This window comes from Vombatus ursinus, unplaced genomic scaffold (assembly GCF_900497805.2).
Source record: "Vombatus ursinus unplaced genomic scaffold, bare-nosed wombat genome assembly UNPS02014780.1, whole genome shotgun sequence".
NCBI lineage: Eukaryota > Metazoa > Chordata > Mammalia > Diprotodontia > Vombatidae > Vombatus > Vombatus ursinus.
Window position 1 is genome coordinate 159,993 of NW_020954558.1, and position 20,129 is coordinate 180,121.

A 20,129-nucleotide genomic window follows, 5' to 3' on the forward strand; every position below is an offset into this window, starting at 1 on the left:
GTTATTTTTTTGGATTTATTGAATTTGAGATGCCTACGGGACACAGAGGACTGGTTGGCAATTGATGGCATAAAACTGGAGATTGGAAAAAAGATGACTATTGGATATGTAGAACTGGGGGTCATCTGATTAGGTATAATAAACCCATGAGACATAATGATATCATCAAGGGAGAGAAAACAGAGTACTAGCCAGAGTGACTATTATAGTACAGTGGAAAGAACAGTGGATATGGCATCAGAGAACATGGATTCAAAACCCAATTCTGACACATAATACCTTAATGACATTAGGTAAGTCATTGGGCTTACATGACTTGGGCAAGTTACCTCATCAGGACTTAGTTTCCACAACTGTAAAATAAGGGGATTAAACTTGATGACTTCTAATTTTTCTCTTAGCTGTAAATCCATGATTCTAAGTTCCTATGATTTTCTTTTCTCCATTACTACATCAGACAAAAATAGGGTGGGATATATATGAGTTACAAAGATTGAAAAGTAATGGTCAGAAGACAGGTAGGAGGGGGATCAGGAGACTACAGAATCATAAAAACTCAGGGAAGAGAGAATGTCTATGAGGGCAGAGATGTGAACAATGCCAAGCTACAGAGAAATAAGGAAGGATGAGTTCTGAGAAAATGCAATTGGACATAATAGTGTTATGTGTTACTTTAGAAACATTAATTTAAGTATAATGGAGCTTTTTTCTTAAAATGATTATATCTGCTCTGTTGGAATTTAAAATAAAGATTATTCTGATCACGATTGTGTATTAACTAATTTAATTTGCTTCTAAATCTAATGGGGTCACAAAGAGTCAGACACAACCGAAACAACTGAACAACAATATAGCCGGGAGGTTGTAGAAAAGGGGTACTGGGCCAATTGTTTGAGAAAGAGCAAATTCATGAGAATAGAGCACTTTTTTCTTTAAAGTAAAATGGTTCAAACATCTTCTCTAAGTTATTCCACTAAATCACACCAACACATAAAGAGTGAGTCTCCAAAAATTTGACTGTCACATGGAGTTCTAAGCATAATTTTCTGGGTGGCTATATGCTTAACATTACAGTTCTTTGTCTTATACTTGTGTCTTTTCCATTAACAATTAGACAGTAGATTAAAGGGTTTTTTCTTTTCTTTTTTTTTTCAGCAAAGGCATTTACTAATGGGGTGTATCAAGATCAGTAATTAAAAAAAATCTCAAAAGTCTGCTAAGACACAGGCACAGAAACATATGAATAGATTTACAAAACACTTTTCACACAAATAAACACAGACCTAAACAATTAGAGAAATATTAATAACTGATGGATAAGCTCAATCAATATCATAAAAATGACAGTAAAATAACTTACTCTGTGACACATTAATCTAACTACCAAAGAATTACTTTATTGAGGTAGGCAAGTAAAAAATTCATCTGGAGGAACAAAAGATCAAGAATATCAATTGAACCATTTTTTTTTAAATGGGAAGGAAGGGGACGTACCAGTACTTGTTGTCAAACTATACCACAACACAGTAATCATCAAAACAATCTGGTATCAGATAAAAAATAGAGTAACTTGTTAATGGGATAGACCAGTTATACAATATACAAAAGCAAATGAGCACAGTAACTTAGTGCTTGAGAAACCCAAAGATCTCAGTTATTGGGGCAAAAACATTATATGCCAAAAACTACTGAGACAACTAGAAATCAGTTTAGCAGAAATTAGGCAAAGATCACCATATCACACCACCTACCAAGTTAAGGTCAAAATGGCTATATGACTTAGATAAAAAGTGTTATCCTAAAGAAATAAGGGAAGAAGAGAAAAAAATATAACGTCAGATGTCTGGATAAGGCAAAAATTCATAAGCAAAAAAAGAGATAGGGAGTTTCATGTTAAGTTAAATGGACAGTTTTGATTACATTAAATCAAAAAGGTTTTGTACAAACAAAAACAATACAGTCAAAGTTAGAAGGAAAGTAGGGAAGCGAGGCAAAAAGTTTTACAGAAGTTACGCTGATAAAAGTTTCATTTCTCAAATATACAGGAAACTGAACAAATTATATAAAAATAAGAGCCATTCTCTAATTAATAAATGGTCAAAGTATATGGACATGCAATTCAAAAAAGAGAAAAGAAAAGAAACAAAAGCTTTCAATAGTCATATGAAAAATGTTTTATATCACTAATGATTAGAGATGAAAATTAGAAGAATTCTGAGGTACCATTTCACATCCATCAGTTTGCCTAAGAGGAAAAAAAAGAAAATTATGGAGGAGATATGGGAAAATAGGGACATTATTTATTAATTATTAATTAATTGGAGCTGTGAACTGGTCTATCAATTCCAGAGAACAATTTGGAACTATGCCCAACAGACTATAAAACTATGCATACTCTTTAATCCTGGAATATCACTAAGGTCTATTCATTAAATTAATCAAATAAAAAGGAAAAGGACCTGTATGTACAACAATATTTATAATGGCTCTTCTTGTGGTAGCAAAGAATTGGAAATCGAGAGGATGCACATCAATTGGAGAATGTCTGAAGAAGTTGTTGCACATGATTTTGATAGAATACTATTGTCCTATAATAAACGATAAAGTGATTTCAGAAAAACTTGACAAGACTTGTATGAACTGATGCAGAGCAAAGAGAGCAGAACCAGAAAACAATGTACACAGTAGCAGCCATATTGTAAAGATAACAAACTGTGAAAGACTTAGAAACTGACCAGTACAATGATTCATGACAATTCCAGAAGAATCATTATTAAAATGCTATCCACCTCCAGATGGAGAAGCAATGGACTTAGAGTAAAGATTGAAGCATATTTTTTCTCTTTCTAAATGTTTCTTGCTTTACCCCCAAACATGGCTAATATTGAAATGCTTTGCATGAAATCAGATGTATATATATACATACATTTATGTATGTAAAAATAATGGGTATTTATTGCCTTCTTAATAGGTAAGGAAACGGTGGAGAGAGGGAGAGGATTTGGAACAGAAAATATTAACATTATTTAAAAAAAACATAATTGAGAAATACATAACAAAATAAATTTTAAAATGCAGTTTAAAAAAGAATAAAGGGGATATTTTCAACCAGGGAAACTTGTATGAACTTATGCAGAGTAGAGTGAGCAAAACCAGGAGAATTATTTACATAGCAATAACATTATAAAGAAAAACAACTTTGAAAGACCAAAGAACTCTAAAGGTACAACCATCAAACATGATTCCAGAGACTGATGATAAAGAATCCTACTAATTTTTCAGCAGATGTGGAGGACTTAACATGGAGAGTGAGACATGCATTTTTTGATTTGGTCAATGCAGGAATTAATTTTGCCTGATTGTGCCTGTTTATTACAAGAGTTCTTTTTTTCTTTTCATTTTTTTGGGTGTGTGTATGTTTAGAAACAAGATGGTAGGAAGAGTGGTAGGGAGAAAAATTAACACTTGTTGGGGGGAAAAGCCGACATTAAACTATATGTGCTTTTTTTTGCCTGTATCTTGAGTGGAAGATGATATCGTTATGTAGAGGAACAATTTTTTAACATCCTTCACCTTGATTTCTTCAATCTTTTTGGTTGTCACTTTAAATGCATGATTTTGTAAGAGCTATAGAAGATGAGACTTCATTTAGATCCAGTTCTTTGAGGAAAAACAAATTCCTGCAAAATGTCAGAACAAAATGGTTCTTGGTACATCCTAATACCCTGCTCAAGAACCTTGAACTTCAATCTCTACAAAGTATTTAAAAATTTAAAAAAAAAAACCCTTTTTTTTGCCAGAGATTTCAGGCACTCTACATTCTGAGAAAACACTACTTATCCAACAGTATCCTATGGATTTCTTGTCCCTATTATGCTTAAAAACACCATGTCCATTTCAGTCCCTTTCTCTTTTCTTCTCTCTCTAGCATTCTTACTTCAAAGATATCTTCAGCTCTCATAAAGTTAGTTATAGTTGCCCACACTATGGTATTTTGCATATTCATTTGATCCTCATAATAATTACATGAAGTAGGTATTATTATTATTATTTACTAAACTATAAGATCCTTGGAGACAGCAGTCATATCTTATTCCTCTTTCCAACTTCCCAATTTGATATCACAGGGATTTCTGTACAACATATGGCCATGACAAATAAGGACTAAATAAAAATATTAATCAATTAGTGAGTCAACAAGCAATTATTAGGCACTTAATGCATGTCAGGCATTATGCTAAACATTGTAGAAACAAATATACATATATATATATAGTAAAAAAATCTTTGCTTTCAAGGAGCTTATGTTCTAATAAGAGAAGACAGCACCTAAAGGATTATATGAAAAGGGAGGGAGGAGAAGTGAAGGAGGCATGGTGGCTAAGTCTAAAGAATGACTGATGACTAGTCTGGGATTAGTCTCTGAAAATAGAGATTCCTGGAGTAACTTACAAATGGGAGAAGGTGTTCACAGGAGTCAAATCAGGAGGCATCTGAGGCATGGTGGTTAAGTCTGAACAATTAGAGATGGCGCATTCAGGGTCCTTTCAAAAAATGGAGGTTCCTAGGAAAAATAACCTACCTTTTGGTAGGTTACAACGTCACTAATGTGAAAATATGTTTAATAGAAATGTACGTGCCATTTTGGGGAACATTTTGGTAGGAAAAGAAAAATAAATGGAAAATAAATAAAGACACAGATCTTTTGGATACTTCCTGGTTTGGAGAGCAACATGGCATATGGAAATATGTCTCAGATTAAGTTTTCAAGAATAAATGGATCCTTAAGACGTTCATAACATCGTGCCCAAGGAATCCCACTACTGAGCATATCTTCCAAGGAGAGACAATACAGATCACTGTCAGACAGTGGTCCAAATCCTAATTTCTCATTTTTAAATAGATGGTGATGGAAACCAAAGTCAGTAGTTTCACTTTGTTGACCTACTCTTTTTTCTATTCTGAGAGGGAATTGTTGGTTGGTTACTTCATTCATGCCTGCCTCTTCACCATCCCATTTTGGGATTTCTTGGCAAAGCTACTGGAGTGGTTTGCAGTTTCCTTCTCCAGGTCATGTTACAGATGAAGAACTGAGGCAAATAGGGTTAATTGACTTGGCCAGGGTCACACAGCTAGCAATGGTCTGGGGCCATATTAAAATAGGAAGATGAGCCCTAATGTCTGCATTGTGCCACTGTTTCCCCTCTGAGAGGGATAGATCAATTATGTTTAAATTTTTCCCACTTAACAGTATTTTATTTTTTCCAATTACATATAAAGATAGTTTTGAGCATTCACTTTTAGAAGATTTTGAATTCCAGATTCTTTTCCCTGCCTCCTTTCCTTCCCTCCTCCCTAAGATGGCAAGCAATCTGATATAGGATATACATGCACGATCATATTAATTATATTTCCACATTAGCCATGTTGTGAAAGAAGAATCAGAACAAAAGGGAAAAATCACAAGAATGAAAAAAAAATTAGAAAATAATATGCTTCAATCCACACTCAGACTCCATAGTTCTTTCTCTGCATGTGGATAACATTTTCCATCTGTGTCTTTTGGAATTATTTTGATCACTGTATTTCTGAGAAGAGCTAAGTCTATCAAAGTTGGTTATCACACAGTGTTTCTGTTACCATGTACAAAGATCTCCTGGTTCTTCTCACTTAACTCAGTATCAGTTCATGAAGTCTTTCCAGGTTTTTCTGAAATCCATCCCCTTATCATTTCTTATGGAACAACAGTATTCCATTACAATCATATGCCATGTGTTCATCCATTCCCCAATTGATAAGCATCCTTTCAATTTCCAATTCTTGGCCACCACAAAAAGAGCTGCTATAAATATTTTTGTACATTGGGTCCTTTTCACTTTTTTACGATTTCTTTGCGATACAGACCTAGTCAATTATATTTAAATTGAGAGGAATTAGGGGATCTTATATTAGAACACTGTTAAGTGCTGGGAATACAAAAAGAAACAGAAAAAAAAGATCCTCCCCTCAAGGAATTTACAAGGCAGTAAGGAAAGATTATAAAGGGAAGCTAAAAAGGGAAGCAGAAAGAGGGGAGATAAAGACACTTAGCTCTGGGCATGGCAGAAAATGTCTTTTCCATTGAAATGATTCAGTAGTACAGTTGGAGAGGAATATTTTTTTTATTTTTCTCATTTATTTATTTTTAATTAATTTATTTTGCTTTATCAACAATCACTTCCATAAGCTTTTGAGTATAAAATTTTTTTCTCCTTCCCTCCCCACCTTCCTCCCCACTTCGTTCCCCAAAATGGCACGTACATTTCTATTAAACATATTTTCACATTAGTGACGTTGTAAGTAAGAATTAAAACCAATAGGAGGAACCACCAGAAAGAGGAAACAAAACACAACAGAAGGAAAAAAATAGCAAATAGTATGCTTTGATCTGCATTCAAACTCCATGGTTCTTTCTTTGGATGTGGATAGCATTTTCCATCATGAAACCTTTGGAGATGTCTTAGATCCTTGGAGAGGAATATTAAAAAGTACTATTGGAATTATCGAAGGAGCAAAAAGTTTGGTTATTTTGGGGGGGGGCAAAGGGAACTTAGGCAATGGGGTTAAGTGACTTGCCCAGGGTCACACAGCTAGTAAGTGTTATGTGTCTGAGGCTAGATTTGAACTCAGGTCCTCCTGACTCCAGGGCCAGTGCTCTATCCACTGTGCCACCTAGCTGCCCTGAGCAAAAAGGTTTTGAAACAGTTTCCCTACCAATTGTTATTCATCCTTCATTCTGGAAGAAATTCTTCTCTCTTCTACATTTATTTACCTTGTCATTGAACAAAATTGATACTCAAAGTGTAGATTAATTAATCAATTAGAAAAAAGTAGCATTTGTTTTTATTAAATTTCATCTTATCAGATTCTACTCTTGACTCCTAGCTATTGAAATCTTTTTGGACCCTGACTGTGTCACTGAGTATGTTAACTATCCTTCCAAATTTTGTCACCTGTGGATTTAGCAAATATTCCATCTCATCTTTCCTCCATGGTATTGGCAAACATCATGAATGGGATTTGGTGATAAGTATACAGATTTGTTCTTTTTTAAAAAATTAGGTGTTTTTATGTATAATTCTGAGTCCTCCATATAAATTATAAGGCTCTTGAGGACAGGGTCCAGATATGATCTGGAATTCCTTAATCATCTCAGGAAAAGAGTTCCCAGAATGAATTGACTTGTTCACAGGCTGCATTAAAAAAAAGAGATTTTAATTAGAACTTCTCTAAGGCTCCCTTCATTTCAAATGTTCTTTGTATGAACATTCTGTACTACTTTCAAATTCTCCATTTGAAGTAGGAGAGCTGACAGTATACTTATTTTCATTGGGGGTTCCACCTTCTACAAAATTCCAATTCTGACTTCTGATTATGTTGTATGTAACCATGGCTTCTTGAAGTCACTCTTGGTGAAATACAAGCTCTAGCAGGCTTTCTCTAATAGGACATGAAATACATTATGGATTATAGTGTTATGCTTGTTTGAGGATCAATCTATTCAGTACAGAGAGGCTCAGTCCTGCAATGTTAATTTAAACATTGATGATCTTCATGTGAAATCTTTGTCCAATAACTAGAGCTAAACCACTAATAGAGGGAAAGAAGGCAACAAGAAACATACTATCCTATGACACACTTAGTCATTTCAACTTTGAGTGTTTAATGATAAACAAAATCAAACAGACCACAAATAAAATAAGATGTTCCTTATGGGTCAATATGTGTTATAGAAAATAAAGATACAGTGAAATTCTAGGAAGAATTCAAAAAAAAACAACTCCAAACTAAGTTAATATATGTTTTAGTATTTGGAAATTTCAATGTTAAAATGAGCTCAGAGGAGAATGATTTAAAAAGAGAGAGAAAGAATGTTACGGAAGGTTGACATGATCACATCTTTACTCTTGAAAGGGGGTGCCTTTTGACACTGTGATGATGGACAAAGACCTTAGTGGAGTATCTTTCAGCTCTCCACTATATATGTTGTTCAGTAATTCATCAGTGACTGACTCTTCACAGCCCTGTAAGTCATAGCATGCCAATACTATCCATGGCGTTTTCTTGGCAAAGGTACTGGAATGGTTTGCCAATTCTTTCTTCAATGGATTAAGGGCGAGGGTAAGTGACTTACTGTGGGTCATACAGCTAGTAAGTGTCTGAGGCTGTATTTGAATTCAGTCTTTCTTGACTCCAGGCCCAGTGCTTTATCCACTGAGCCACCTAGCTTCCTCCTCTCCATTGTATTAGCTCTGATAAATTCTATTTGTATCCTTAGAAGTTAGAATAATGTTTTCCACACAGTAAGCACTTATGCAGTGGATACAGCCCCATAAATGGAGACAGTAAGTCCTGAATAAAAATCATGGATACTTACTAAAATTTGTCACCCTGGACAAATCATTAATCCATTTGCCTCAGTTTCCTCATCTGTAAAATTGGGGTGATAATATGAGCACCTACCTTCCAGAATTGTTTTGAATATGTAATGAAATAATATTTTTAAAGTATTTTCTGAACCTGAAAGTGCAATATGGATGGTGGGTATCATTAGCTGGTATTTCCATTCAATTATAATTAAAATTTTGCTTTGCAATTAAGAAAAAGAGACTGTATAATCAGTACTCTTTTTGGATCAATGGGTTAATTAACCAGTGGGTGAAGTATACAGATGTTTTATTCTTTCCTCTGATCAATGAGATTCCCTCTATTTCCAGGTACATGGAGAAGTTAAGGAAAACTAATGAGTTGATCATTCAAACCTAATAACAGGTTTGTCACACTGGCAAAGAAGTTATTGTCTCAGAAAAGTTAACCAATGTCAAATTTTTGGATTGTTTCCATAAGGTTTGAAATACCCAAAACCAAATTAGTTGTATCTCCTGAAGGAAAGGGGAAGGGTTAGTGTGGAAACCAATCAAATATGTGTTTAAAGATTCTCCTTCATCCCAAAGCATAAAGAAATGTTTATTGATTTAATTGAATTTGATTTTTACTTCAAACCCAAATGAGTCCTGATCATTTGGACCTGGTACTCCAATGTCCTAGTGACATTACTTTGTTCTGTCATATATATCAGACAAGGAAACCATCCCCAAGAAGAGGCAGATGCTATAATTGCTGTGAGACTGCCCAGGGACAATGACTTCCTTGTGATAACTCCTTCCTTCAGCCCTGCCTCAGCACAAAGTCCCTTGCCCCAGTAGTCCCAGAACTGAATAGACATCCTTGGTGTTGCTTTTTTCTTCTATGTGAGTCTGCTAAGGATTGAGATTGTGTTGTGACAGTATCTACCATATAATTGTACACTTGGATCTTTGGTTATCCTGAAATCAATTTCTTCTCATATATGGCATTTTTATTGCTTTCCCATTGTTCTATATGAGTTCAAATGAAATGTCTCCCTGAGGATAACAATAAGATCCTGAAGAACAAAGATGCAGTCTCTTCTTTCTTTGATCTCCTAAAGATAACTACTTAGAATATGCCTGTTTAATTATTTGAATTATGACCAATGAAAATAAAACCTTATAAGAAAACAAAATTAATATTAACAAATACTATGTTATTATAATTGGGGAAGTAGAAGCTATGAGGGAGACAATTCAGAGCTGAAAAATAAATAAAATTGAATTTTAAATATTTGAAACTATTATTGTCTGTGAATTTACTGGTGATCTTTTCTAATAGTCTCTAAAAATTATTTAATACAGGTGTCCTAAATTGCATTAATCCTGGAAGAGATATGTGGGTAATTTTATCTTTGCCCCTCCTTTTCAATTTAAAGTCCTCCTAATCAGATTTTCAAGACTCAAGACAAATGCATTTTAAATAGCCTTCATCAGATTCAGTGAACTCTGCCGAAGAGTTCATCATTTCCATTTTTTTAAGTTGAGATGTAAGAAAAAAAATCTTATTCCCAGACAAAGTCAGTGATCTTAAGGGATATGTTGGACTGGATAACTCCTAAGGCCTTCCAATGTGAGATTTGGGGATTTCCTAAAAATAGAATACCTCCTTATTTCTCTATGCTTGGCACACAGATTCTTTAGTAATTCACAGTAAGAATTCACTTGTCTCTTCTGTCATTGATTAGTACTGACAAATATCTGGACATAGACATATCATCATCCTTATGTGTACATAAAAGACCTTGGAGAATCCAGATCCAGTCTCTTTATTCCAGATTTCTGAGGGTATCCTTCTGGATACCCTGCCCTCCCTTGACTTCTATGACACTACACTCTCATTTTTATCTTTCTACCTCTTTATGATTTCTTTGTCAATTTTGATGGTGTCTCATCACTTTCCTAATTCTGAAGATGATTCTTTTCTTAAACATCAACATTTTTCTCTATGCATTCTCTTCTTCAGCAACCTCATCAATTTGATAAGTTCAAAGACTCAGATAAAGTATATCATCACAATCAAATCTACAGGAGACAGAAAGCTGTATGACATGGTCAGAATCCAAAAAAGATTTTGCCATACAGAGTGTAATAAAATACAATAGAAAGCTGTTAGGTTCAAAAAACAAAGTTCACAAGAAGATGGAAAAAATGTTATAAAACAGTCTGACAGAAAAGATCTGAGGGTTTTGATGAACCCCAAATTCAATATCTTGACAACCTATGTCAGACTAATTAAGGTGCACAATGAAAAACAGGTTTTCCAGGAATAAGGAAGTCACAGTACAATTTTATTCTACCATAATCAGACCACTTCTAGAGTATTGTTGTGGGTGTCACATTTCAGAAGGAGTGTTGGTAACATGGAGATTGTTCAGAAAAAGAACAACTAGAATGGTGAAGGAAGAGGCCATGTGAGGATAGTTTTAAGTAACCTGGATTACATTTCTAGGAGAGTTTAAGTGAAACACAGTATTTATCTTCAAGTATTTGAAATACTGTCATATGGAAGAGGAATTGCACTTTTAAAATTTATTTATTTATTTTTAGTTTTCAGCATTCACTTCTGTAAGATTTTGGGTTTTAATTTTCTCCCCTCCCCCACTCCAAGATAGCGTGCAAATTGATATAAGCTCTACATATATATTCATATTGAACTTATTTTCACATTACTCATGTTGTAAAAAAGAATTAGAACCAATGGGAAAAACCACAAGAAAGAAGAAGCAAAAAAGAGAGAGAGAGAGCAAATAATATACCTCAATCTGCATTCAGATTCCATAGTTCTTTTTTCTGGACTTGGACAGTATTGGCCATCATGAGTCTTTTGAAGTTACCTTGGAACCTTGCATTGCTAAGAAGAGATAAGTCTATCAAAGTTAGTCATTACATGTTGTAGCTGTTACTGGGTACAGTGTTCTCCTGGTTCTGCTCACTTCACTCACATCAGTTCATTCAAGTATTTCCAGGTTTTTCTGAAGTCTGCCTGCTTATAATTTCTTGTAGCACAATAATATTCCATTCCATTCATATACCACAACTTGTTCAGTCATTCCCCAACTGATGGGGAATCCCCTTAATTTCCAATTCTTTGCCACCACAAAAATGCATTTGTTTTGTTTGTATTCAGAAGCAAGAACTAGAAACAAGTAGCACAATTACATTAATGTAAAAACAAATACCCTAATTATTAGAGCTAACCAAAAGTAGAAAGAGCTTCTTCACATGGCATCATGTTCTTTCTTTTTGAAGGATTTAATTCAAATGCTGAATGACTACTTACTTGCTAGGTATATTGTAGTGGAAATTTTATCTATCTATCCATCTATCTATCTATCTATCTATCTATCTATCTATCTCTCTATCTATCTATCTATCTATCTATCTATCTATCTACCTATAATAGATATGGGTTGGACTAGATGGCTGCTGAAGTTTCCTCCAATTTTGGGATGTATCTGGGATTCTTATATTGTCATCTTTGTGCCACAGAGGGAGATTTTCTTCACCCTATGTAGGTGAATATCTGTATAAAGTATGAATTTTTTTTTAAAAAGACATACCATAAAAGTAAAATAAATAGGATTTGATAATTTTCAGATATAATCAGGAAGAAAGATAAAAGAGTCAAAAATATGAATTTACTCAGTTAACCTGAAAAAAATGAAATGTTTTAAGTAAATCTCCTTGACAAAATACTTCCCCAGAAGCAAAAGAAGTGATGCCACTGCAATAATTACAGTTAAAAGACAGAATATAACCAGCAATTAAGGCAAGGTGAATCTAATATATCAAGGTGATCCATTAGTGTTATACTCAGGACAAGTCGATAAACAGAAAGTCAGTCCTAAACTTTGATTTCCTTGGTGAAGTAGACACAATAGGCATAAGTTATCATTGTTAGGTACTGAGCTTTAGAACAATTTATGTTTTAAAATATTGACTGTATTTTGCTCATACTTTAAGTAGACTGGAGGTGGGATCTCTTCCAAAACCTCAGATTTTCTTACCAGATCCAATGGAATTTTTTCAATTCTAATTCTCTTTGATCTTTCTGCAGCCTCTAACACCACTGATAGCCCTCTTCTCCCTGATATTCACTTCTCTCAGGTTTTCAGGACACCATTGTCTCCTGGTTTTCCTCTTATCTATTCACTCCATATCTGTTTCCTTTGCTGAATCCTTATCCAGAAATGCCCACCAACCGTGGTGTCCAATATGGCTCTGTTCCAGGCCTTCTTCTCTTCTCCTTTTGATACTTTGGTGATTTCATCAGTTCCCAAGGAATTAATTACCATCTCCATGCTGATGATTCTGAAATCTATCTATCCTGCCCTAATCTCTCTGCTGACCTCCAATCTCACATCTCCAACAAACTGAATGTCAAGTAGACATTCTAACCTCAACATGTCAAAAACAGAACTCCTTTTCTTTCTTCTCAAACCTTTTCCATCTCCTACTTTAGAGGACAGCACCAACCTCTCTTTAGGTATCATTCTTGACTCCTTGCTATCTCAAACCTGTCATGTCAAAATCTGTTGCCTGTTGATTTCACCATTGCAACATCTCTCATATATGCCCTAATTCTCTCCTATGAGACTGCCACCAGTCTGTTTCAGGTCTTTATCACCTCACGCCTAGATTATTTCAATAACCTACTAGTGGGTCTGCCTGTGTCAACTCTCTTTGTTCCAATATATCCTCTATTCAGCTGCCTAATTGATTTTCCTAAAATGCATGTCTCCATCACCCCACCCCCCACTCCTCAATAAATCCCAGTGGCTCTCTGTCTTTCCCAGGATCAAATACAAAATCCTCTGTTTAGCATTCAAAGCCTTTCTTAACTAGTACCCTCTTACCTTTCCAGTATTCTTACACCTTACTCCTTGTCATGTACTCATATATCCAATGACAATGGCCTCCTTGCCATTCCACAAACAAGACCCTCCATCTCTCAGCTTCAGGCATTTTCTCTGACTGCCTTTGATGCCTGGAATGCTCTCCTTCCTCATTTCTACTTACTGACTTCTCTGGCTTCCTTTAAGTCCTAACTAAACTTTCATCTTCTATAGCACTGATGTCACATTCAAATAGAAGCTAGGACTATAAAACCATGATTAAGGATTCCCAAGGGCCTCGTGAAATAAAAAAAAAAAAATTGTTACCTATGTTTTATTGCATTATTTATTTATTTTGTTAAATATTTCCCAATTACATTCTAATCTGTTTCGGGCCCCAATTGGGTATATTGTGGGCCACATTTGGCCCTCTGGCCATGTGTGTGACACCTCTGTTCTATAGAAAGGCTTTTTAAATCCCTCTTAATTTTAATTCCTTTCTTCTCTTCTTTTCTTTTCTGTTTATACTCTGTTTGTACATATTTGTTTGTTGTCTCCCTCATTAGATTATGAACTCTTTTAGGGCAGGGACTATCTTTTTTTCATATTCCCAGAACTTAGCACAGAACCTAGCACACAGAAGGTTCAGTAATTATTTTTTGACTCACTGACTGAGATCTAACATGCCTGAACCCGATTATATTGTCTTTTTTTCTGTTTCAAGACATATATATCTTTCCTTTTTGTTGTTGTTAATGTCTAGATAGATAGTATAGTCATGTCTTGCTCTTTGTGACCCCATGGACCATAGCACACCAGGCCCTTCTATCTGCCACTATTTCCTGAAGTCTGTTCAAGTTCATGTCTTTGCTAGGGAGCTCAAAATTTATTTTGACATAATTCAAATAGGGACAGCTCTCACTTAGTCCACAGAGTACTGTCCTCTGCATTGGTTGTAGAAGTATGTCCTACAAGTAACCTTCAAAAAATGACTATTAATGACCAGTGATCTCTTGTCTAGCTCATCAAGAAACTCACCATATTCATTTTCACTGTCACTACTGGATTAAGTACTGAGTCTAGGCAGAAAGGAACCAGAAAATGTTGAAAGGGAAATCTCTATCCTATCTCCATCACCTTCTGTGATATCAGTCCAATTGACTCCAACTTTTGGTAAACCAAAAACAGAGTTTTCTTTTCATTTAATCCAGCACAAATGGGTCATCCTGATGACAAATGTAGCAAAATAGGTTTAGCCTCATTGGATGGTTTCTTTTGGTTGATTTCCTGAAGATTGTTTCTTATATAGAAAGAAGACAATATAGTATGATAGAAACACCAATTCTGTACACTGAGGACATGGAGGACACCTCTGAAACTTACTACTTCTGTGACCTTGATCAAGTACATCACTTAACCTCACTGGTTCCCACTTTTCCCATCTTTGAAACCACAGGGTTAGAAAAAGATGGCCTCTGAGGTCTCATATTCCTAGTTCTGATCTCTTGGGAGCAGCCTTCACAGCTGAATTCAAATGGGGCTTAAGCTTTTCAGTAGGAATGGCTTAATTTGAATAAACCTCTATTCTCATCTCAGTGACTCAGATCTTAGTATGATAATGGTAAAGATGATGATGATGATGATGATGGTGATAGTGGTGGTGTTGATGATAGTAGTGATGGTGGTGGTGGTGGTAATGACAACAAAAAATGACAACAGTAATAATGACAGTTTCAGGACAAAGTACTCTGCATGCATTATCTGATTTGATCATTACAACAGCACTGCAAGGTAAGTACTATTATTATCCTCATTTTACAAATGAGGAAATTGATGCTCAGAAGGGTCTTATCTTGCTCAGTGTCACACAGTTAGTAACTGTGTGTGGCAGGATCCAAATTTGGTCCTTCCTGATAGAAAGACAAGTGTTTTGACTAATTCATTATGTTCCCTTTTTTTTTGACTAGGCAATTGGGGTTAAGTGACTTGCCCAGGGTCACACAGCTAGTAAGTGTCAATTGCCTGATCTGAGACCGGATTTGAACTCAGGTCTTCCTGACTCCAGGGCCAGTACTCTATCCACTGCGCCACCTAGCTGCCCCCATGTTTTCTTTTTCTTGGGACTCTGAGAGACCATTTAAAAATATTCTTTGCATATTCTCTCTGCTTCTATTATGCTTATACCTCCAAAATGGCAATATTTGTTTTGAGTAACTTTGGGGGTTTCTCCTTCTTCATTGAGCTTCAGATATATGTCATCATGTACATTCCCTCAAATCATTCCCGCCAGTCTTCTTTGGCCCATACGTTCCATAGACACTGACACTCTTCCTATAGTCATCTGTAGCAACTAATACAAATTTAATATTAATTAGGCACCTTCTGTCCCTCCTTCTGTAAAATAGCTAGGAATTTTATATTGTTTCAGTGTTATTTATGCCACCAAATTATCATCCAGAATCTATAAGCTTTCAAGCACTGTGATTAGAGGACAATATATGTTAGGTGCACATATAATATCAAGAATAGATCCCCTGGAGCTCTCAACAAATCACATGCATTTTTCTGCATAATTACCCTACTATTTGTGTGATGTCTATGGAACTAGAGTTACAGTTTCCTTCAATGGATTTTCACACCCTCAAGCCAATTATCTGGGGAAATGAAATTCATTCCTCATCCATATGTATAAACACATAGCTATTCTATCTACTATAACATGTCTTTTTTATCTCAGCTAATCTCAGCCTGACATAGGATAGTCCTTGGCAAGGAGCAATTTGAGCAAAGCCTCACGAAGTTGTGTGGTTTTCAGACTGTAAATGACAGGGTTGAGCACAGGTGGAAGGATTAAGTAGGTATTGGCCATCATTGTTTGTACAATCTTAGGAGCTGACTGGCCAAAGCGGTGCACTAGGGACAGGGAAATCAGAGGGATATAGAAGACAGCAACTGCTCCAATGTGGGACACACAAGTGCTAAAGGTCTTTTGGTGCTCTGTGGGTGATGCAATACTGAGGACAGAACGGATGATCATGACATAGGAGATGATGATACATGGTGTATCTATCCCTGAAGTCAAGATAAGACTAGTTAAGCCCCAGAAGCTGTTGGGTTTGGTATCTGAACATGCCAATTTGAGCACATCAGGGTGGTAACAGTAGGAATGGGAAAGTACATTCATTTTACAGAATGATAGTCTTTTCAACAACAAAAGAGTGGGTACCAACAATACTATCATACGTATGAGTATCACCAGAACAATCTGAAGGATTCTGGCATTGGTGAGAATAGTGCTATATCTCAGAGGGTCACAGATAGCCACAAAGCGATCAAAGGCCATAGCCACCAGGACACCAGTTTCTATGCCTGTGAACCCATGTAAGAAGAACATTTGGACAATGCAGCCATCTAAGCTGATCTCTCTCAAATCAAACCAAAGGACAACCAATGTTGTTGACATTGTAGAAACAATTAAACCCAAGTCAGTAGCTGATAGCATAGAAAGGAAATAATACATGGGCTCATGAAGGCTCTGCTCTGTGATGATGACAAACAGGATCATGCTGTTTCCTGAAAGGGCAATAGCATAGAGACAGCAGAAAGGGATGGAGATCCAGACATGGGCTGCTTCGAGTCCTGGGATTCCAGTGAGGTGGAAGGTTGGAAATGGAGATGTCAAGTTGCTTAAAGTCACCATTGTAGGTTAGGAAGACAGCATTTGTTTTCATATGGCTCAGATTCTGTAGAAACACGAGAGAAATTCCCTCACTATATATAAAAATGATATGTTGGATTTTTCCTTCAAAACTGTTTCCTTAAGTGAACCAGCACATGCCCTTATTTCTTAAAATTGTGGTATCCTTCAGTTTCTAGCACAATGAATCAATAAATATTGGATGAAAGAGTGAGTGACTGATCAAATTCATAAATGTTGATATAAAGATAAAATTCTGTACTCTCTATTACTGGTGTGTCTCCTGTAAGTATTGAATCTAGTAGAGATGAAGGAGTTCATTGCACTATTCACACCCTCTTGCCTCCACCCTTCATAAAAGAGCACATATTTATGTCATGAATGCATTTGAAAAAATAAATATTTTACAAGGTTAAATGTATCTAACTCAGTCACATTTGATTTTCAGATTAAAAGTATTTTCTTTCTTGTCACACAGGTTGTGTTGGAACAAAGCCTCATGTTTGAGTATTTACAGGAAATTGGTGCTTGGGAAGCCAGTACAGGCATTGATTTTATCACTATATCAAGCAGCAAGCAGGCAAAAAATGTATACACACACTATATGGAAATACAGACAGATAGAGGTTAAGTCAAAGTAATTCATTCAGCAGGATAGGGAGATGTGTATAGCACCAAAGATCTCAGTAGGAGTATGAACTTAGAGTAGAGATCTGAGCAGGATCTGTATATTATTAAAAATGAACATTTTTGAAAACAAGTAATTGATGCCAAATGTAGAAGGGAGCACTGAGGTGTATTGGGGAAATTCCCTGAGTCACTTATCAATACCAGACTCTAGTGGCAGGGGAGGAGGGGCACAAGTTTCCTTATCAGGTTGGAATCTGAGTGAGGTATTAAATATGGGCCTCTTGGGCCACATGGGACCCTACACATTCTCAAGTGCTGCAGAACCAGATTAAAATTTGATCGGGAAATATTTAACTAAATAAAATTATCACAGAACATAGATAATGTTAACGTGGTTTTCTGAATAAATATGCAGCCTGAAGGAATCCTTATGTGTAATTTAGTGACCTCTATTTCTATTATAATTCAACACCACAGTTCTATAGCACCCTTAAAAAGAGATCATTTATTACCCAACTTGAGATTTTTTTTTCTGGGAGTAGTCTGAGGAAAGTTATGGAGGTGGGAAAGTATAGGGTAAGGTAAATGACTGATAGTAGCTTTGGAATTCAGTTTGGTTGAAGTTGAGTATGTGTGATTCAGAGTAGTATGAGAAAAGGTAGAGCATATAGGGTTATTCCATATTGTGAAGATCCTTTAATAAAGGCAAAGAGCTTAATGTTCACTCAGTACAAAAGAAAAACATTGACTATTATTTTTAACAGAAAAATACCTTGTGGGGTGGAGCCAAGATGATGTAGTAAAAGCAATGACTTGCTTGAAATCTCCCCCAAATCCCTCCAAATACCTGTAAAAATGACTCTAAACAAATTCTAGAGCAGCAGAACCCACAAAAAGACAGAGTGAAACAAATTTCTAGCCCAAGACAACCTGGATGGTCAAGGGGAAAGGTCTATAAGAATACCTTCCATAGATCTATGCATAGCCAAGATGAGCTTGTCAGATAGAATGTGTTTAAAAAGACATAGAGTAGAGGAATCTAGTATTAGACAAAGATAAGACTAAAGCTGTAATAGTGAGAATTTAAACAGTTGGTTGAATACAAAAGATATATGGCATGTGAGGAGAAATAACTGGACTTTGCCAATGACTTAATAAAAGAGTTGGGGGAAAGAAAAGAGAGTTAAAAATAACACCAAGATTTTGGTCACAAGAAACCAGTTGTATAGTAGTACCACTGGCATAAATAGAGAAAACAGATGAAGGAAATATTTTTGGGGGATGGGGAGAGTCAAGGATGATGAGCTCAGCTACAAATAAGGAGTACAAGGTGCTGGTCAGAATCCAGGCTTGGATGCCTGAAAATCAGGTGGAGACAATCTAGCTCTCAGAGAATTCAGGGATGTAGAGTTATATTCAATACGTACATATAGATAGCAATTAAAGATGTGAGAAAAAATGAAATTGTCTAAGAATAAAGTACAAAAGTAAAAGGCAAGAGACATGATGGTAGAATCATGGAAATCTCCCCTCTCTCCTTTAAAGCATGGGGAAAAGTAAGAGAAAACACATTTTAAAGGAGACCTATTAAACAATGACATCTTAGGAAGAAAAAAGGTTTAATTATCATTTTTATGCAGATAGCTTCTAAATATACATGTGTCACCTTAATGTCTCTCCTGAATACTAGTCCTGTATCGTTAATTACTTACTGGACAATTATATTTGGGTACTCTTAATAGCATCTCAAGGTTGTACTTCATGAAATTAGTCCATTGCTTTTAACTCCTTTTCCCAAGCCATCATTTCTCCCAAAATTTTCATATTTATTTTGAAGGTACCACTATCCTCCCAGACAATGAAATTCATAAAACTGGTTTCATCTTTATGTCTTCCTTCACCCCGATATTTCGCATCCAATCATTTTCCCAAGTCCTGAAAATCTTCCCACTCCTCTTTAATACCTGCTTCCTTTTCTCCATTCAGAGTTATCACTTTATGTCACCCTTATCTCTTAAAACTTAACTATTTTAATAACCTTCTAAATAGTATCCCTATCTCCAGTCTTTCCTCTATGCAAATGACTTCAAAAGCCTCCATGAGATTCCTTCTTATTTCTTCTAGCAAAAGATATCAATTCCTCAGTCTGCGATGCAAGTACCTCCATGATATATCTGTCCAATCTTTTTTCACAATATTCTCCTTCATGTATTCTACATTCCAACTTAATTTATCTAATAGATATTCATTAAAGTCAGCAGGCCCTCATCTACTTCCATGCATCTGTACAAATTATCTTTTGTGGTTGGAATGTACTATAGTCTTACCTCTGTAACTCCTTATCTTCTTTTCCAAAATCACTTGAAGTACCACCTTATCCATAAAACCTCCCCTGATATCCCCATTTGTTGGTGCTCTCTCTGACCTCAAATAATTTTAAGCAAAATTATTTGTTTTCTCACTGACACCACCTGAGTAAAGCATAAGCTTTTTGAAGTCAAGAACTGCTTCATTTCT

At 35.6% G+C, this 20,129-nt stretch overlaps 1 protein-coding gene across 1 annotated transcript; it reads right to left on the bottom strand.

Moving 5' to 3' along the window:
- Nucleotides 1–15,350: 15,350 nt before the first annotated feature.
- Nucleotides 15,351–16,985, bottom strand: LOC114046067 (olfactory receptor 51F1-like; the record flags this gene model as incomplete). Its single annotated transcript, XM_027866298.1, has 2 exons — nucleotides 16,077–16,985; nucleotides 15,351–15,380 (listed from the first exon to the last, which is right to left on the bottom strand). Coding segments are annotated over exons 1-2 (939 nt in total), but the record flags the coding sequence as incomplete, so codon positions are not given.
- Between the last annotated feature and the right edge of the window lie 3,144 nt (nucleotides 16,986–20,129).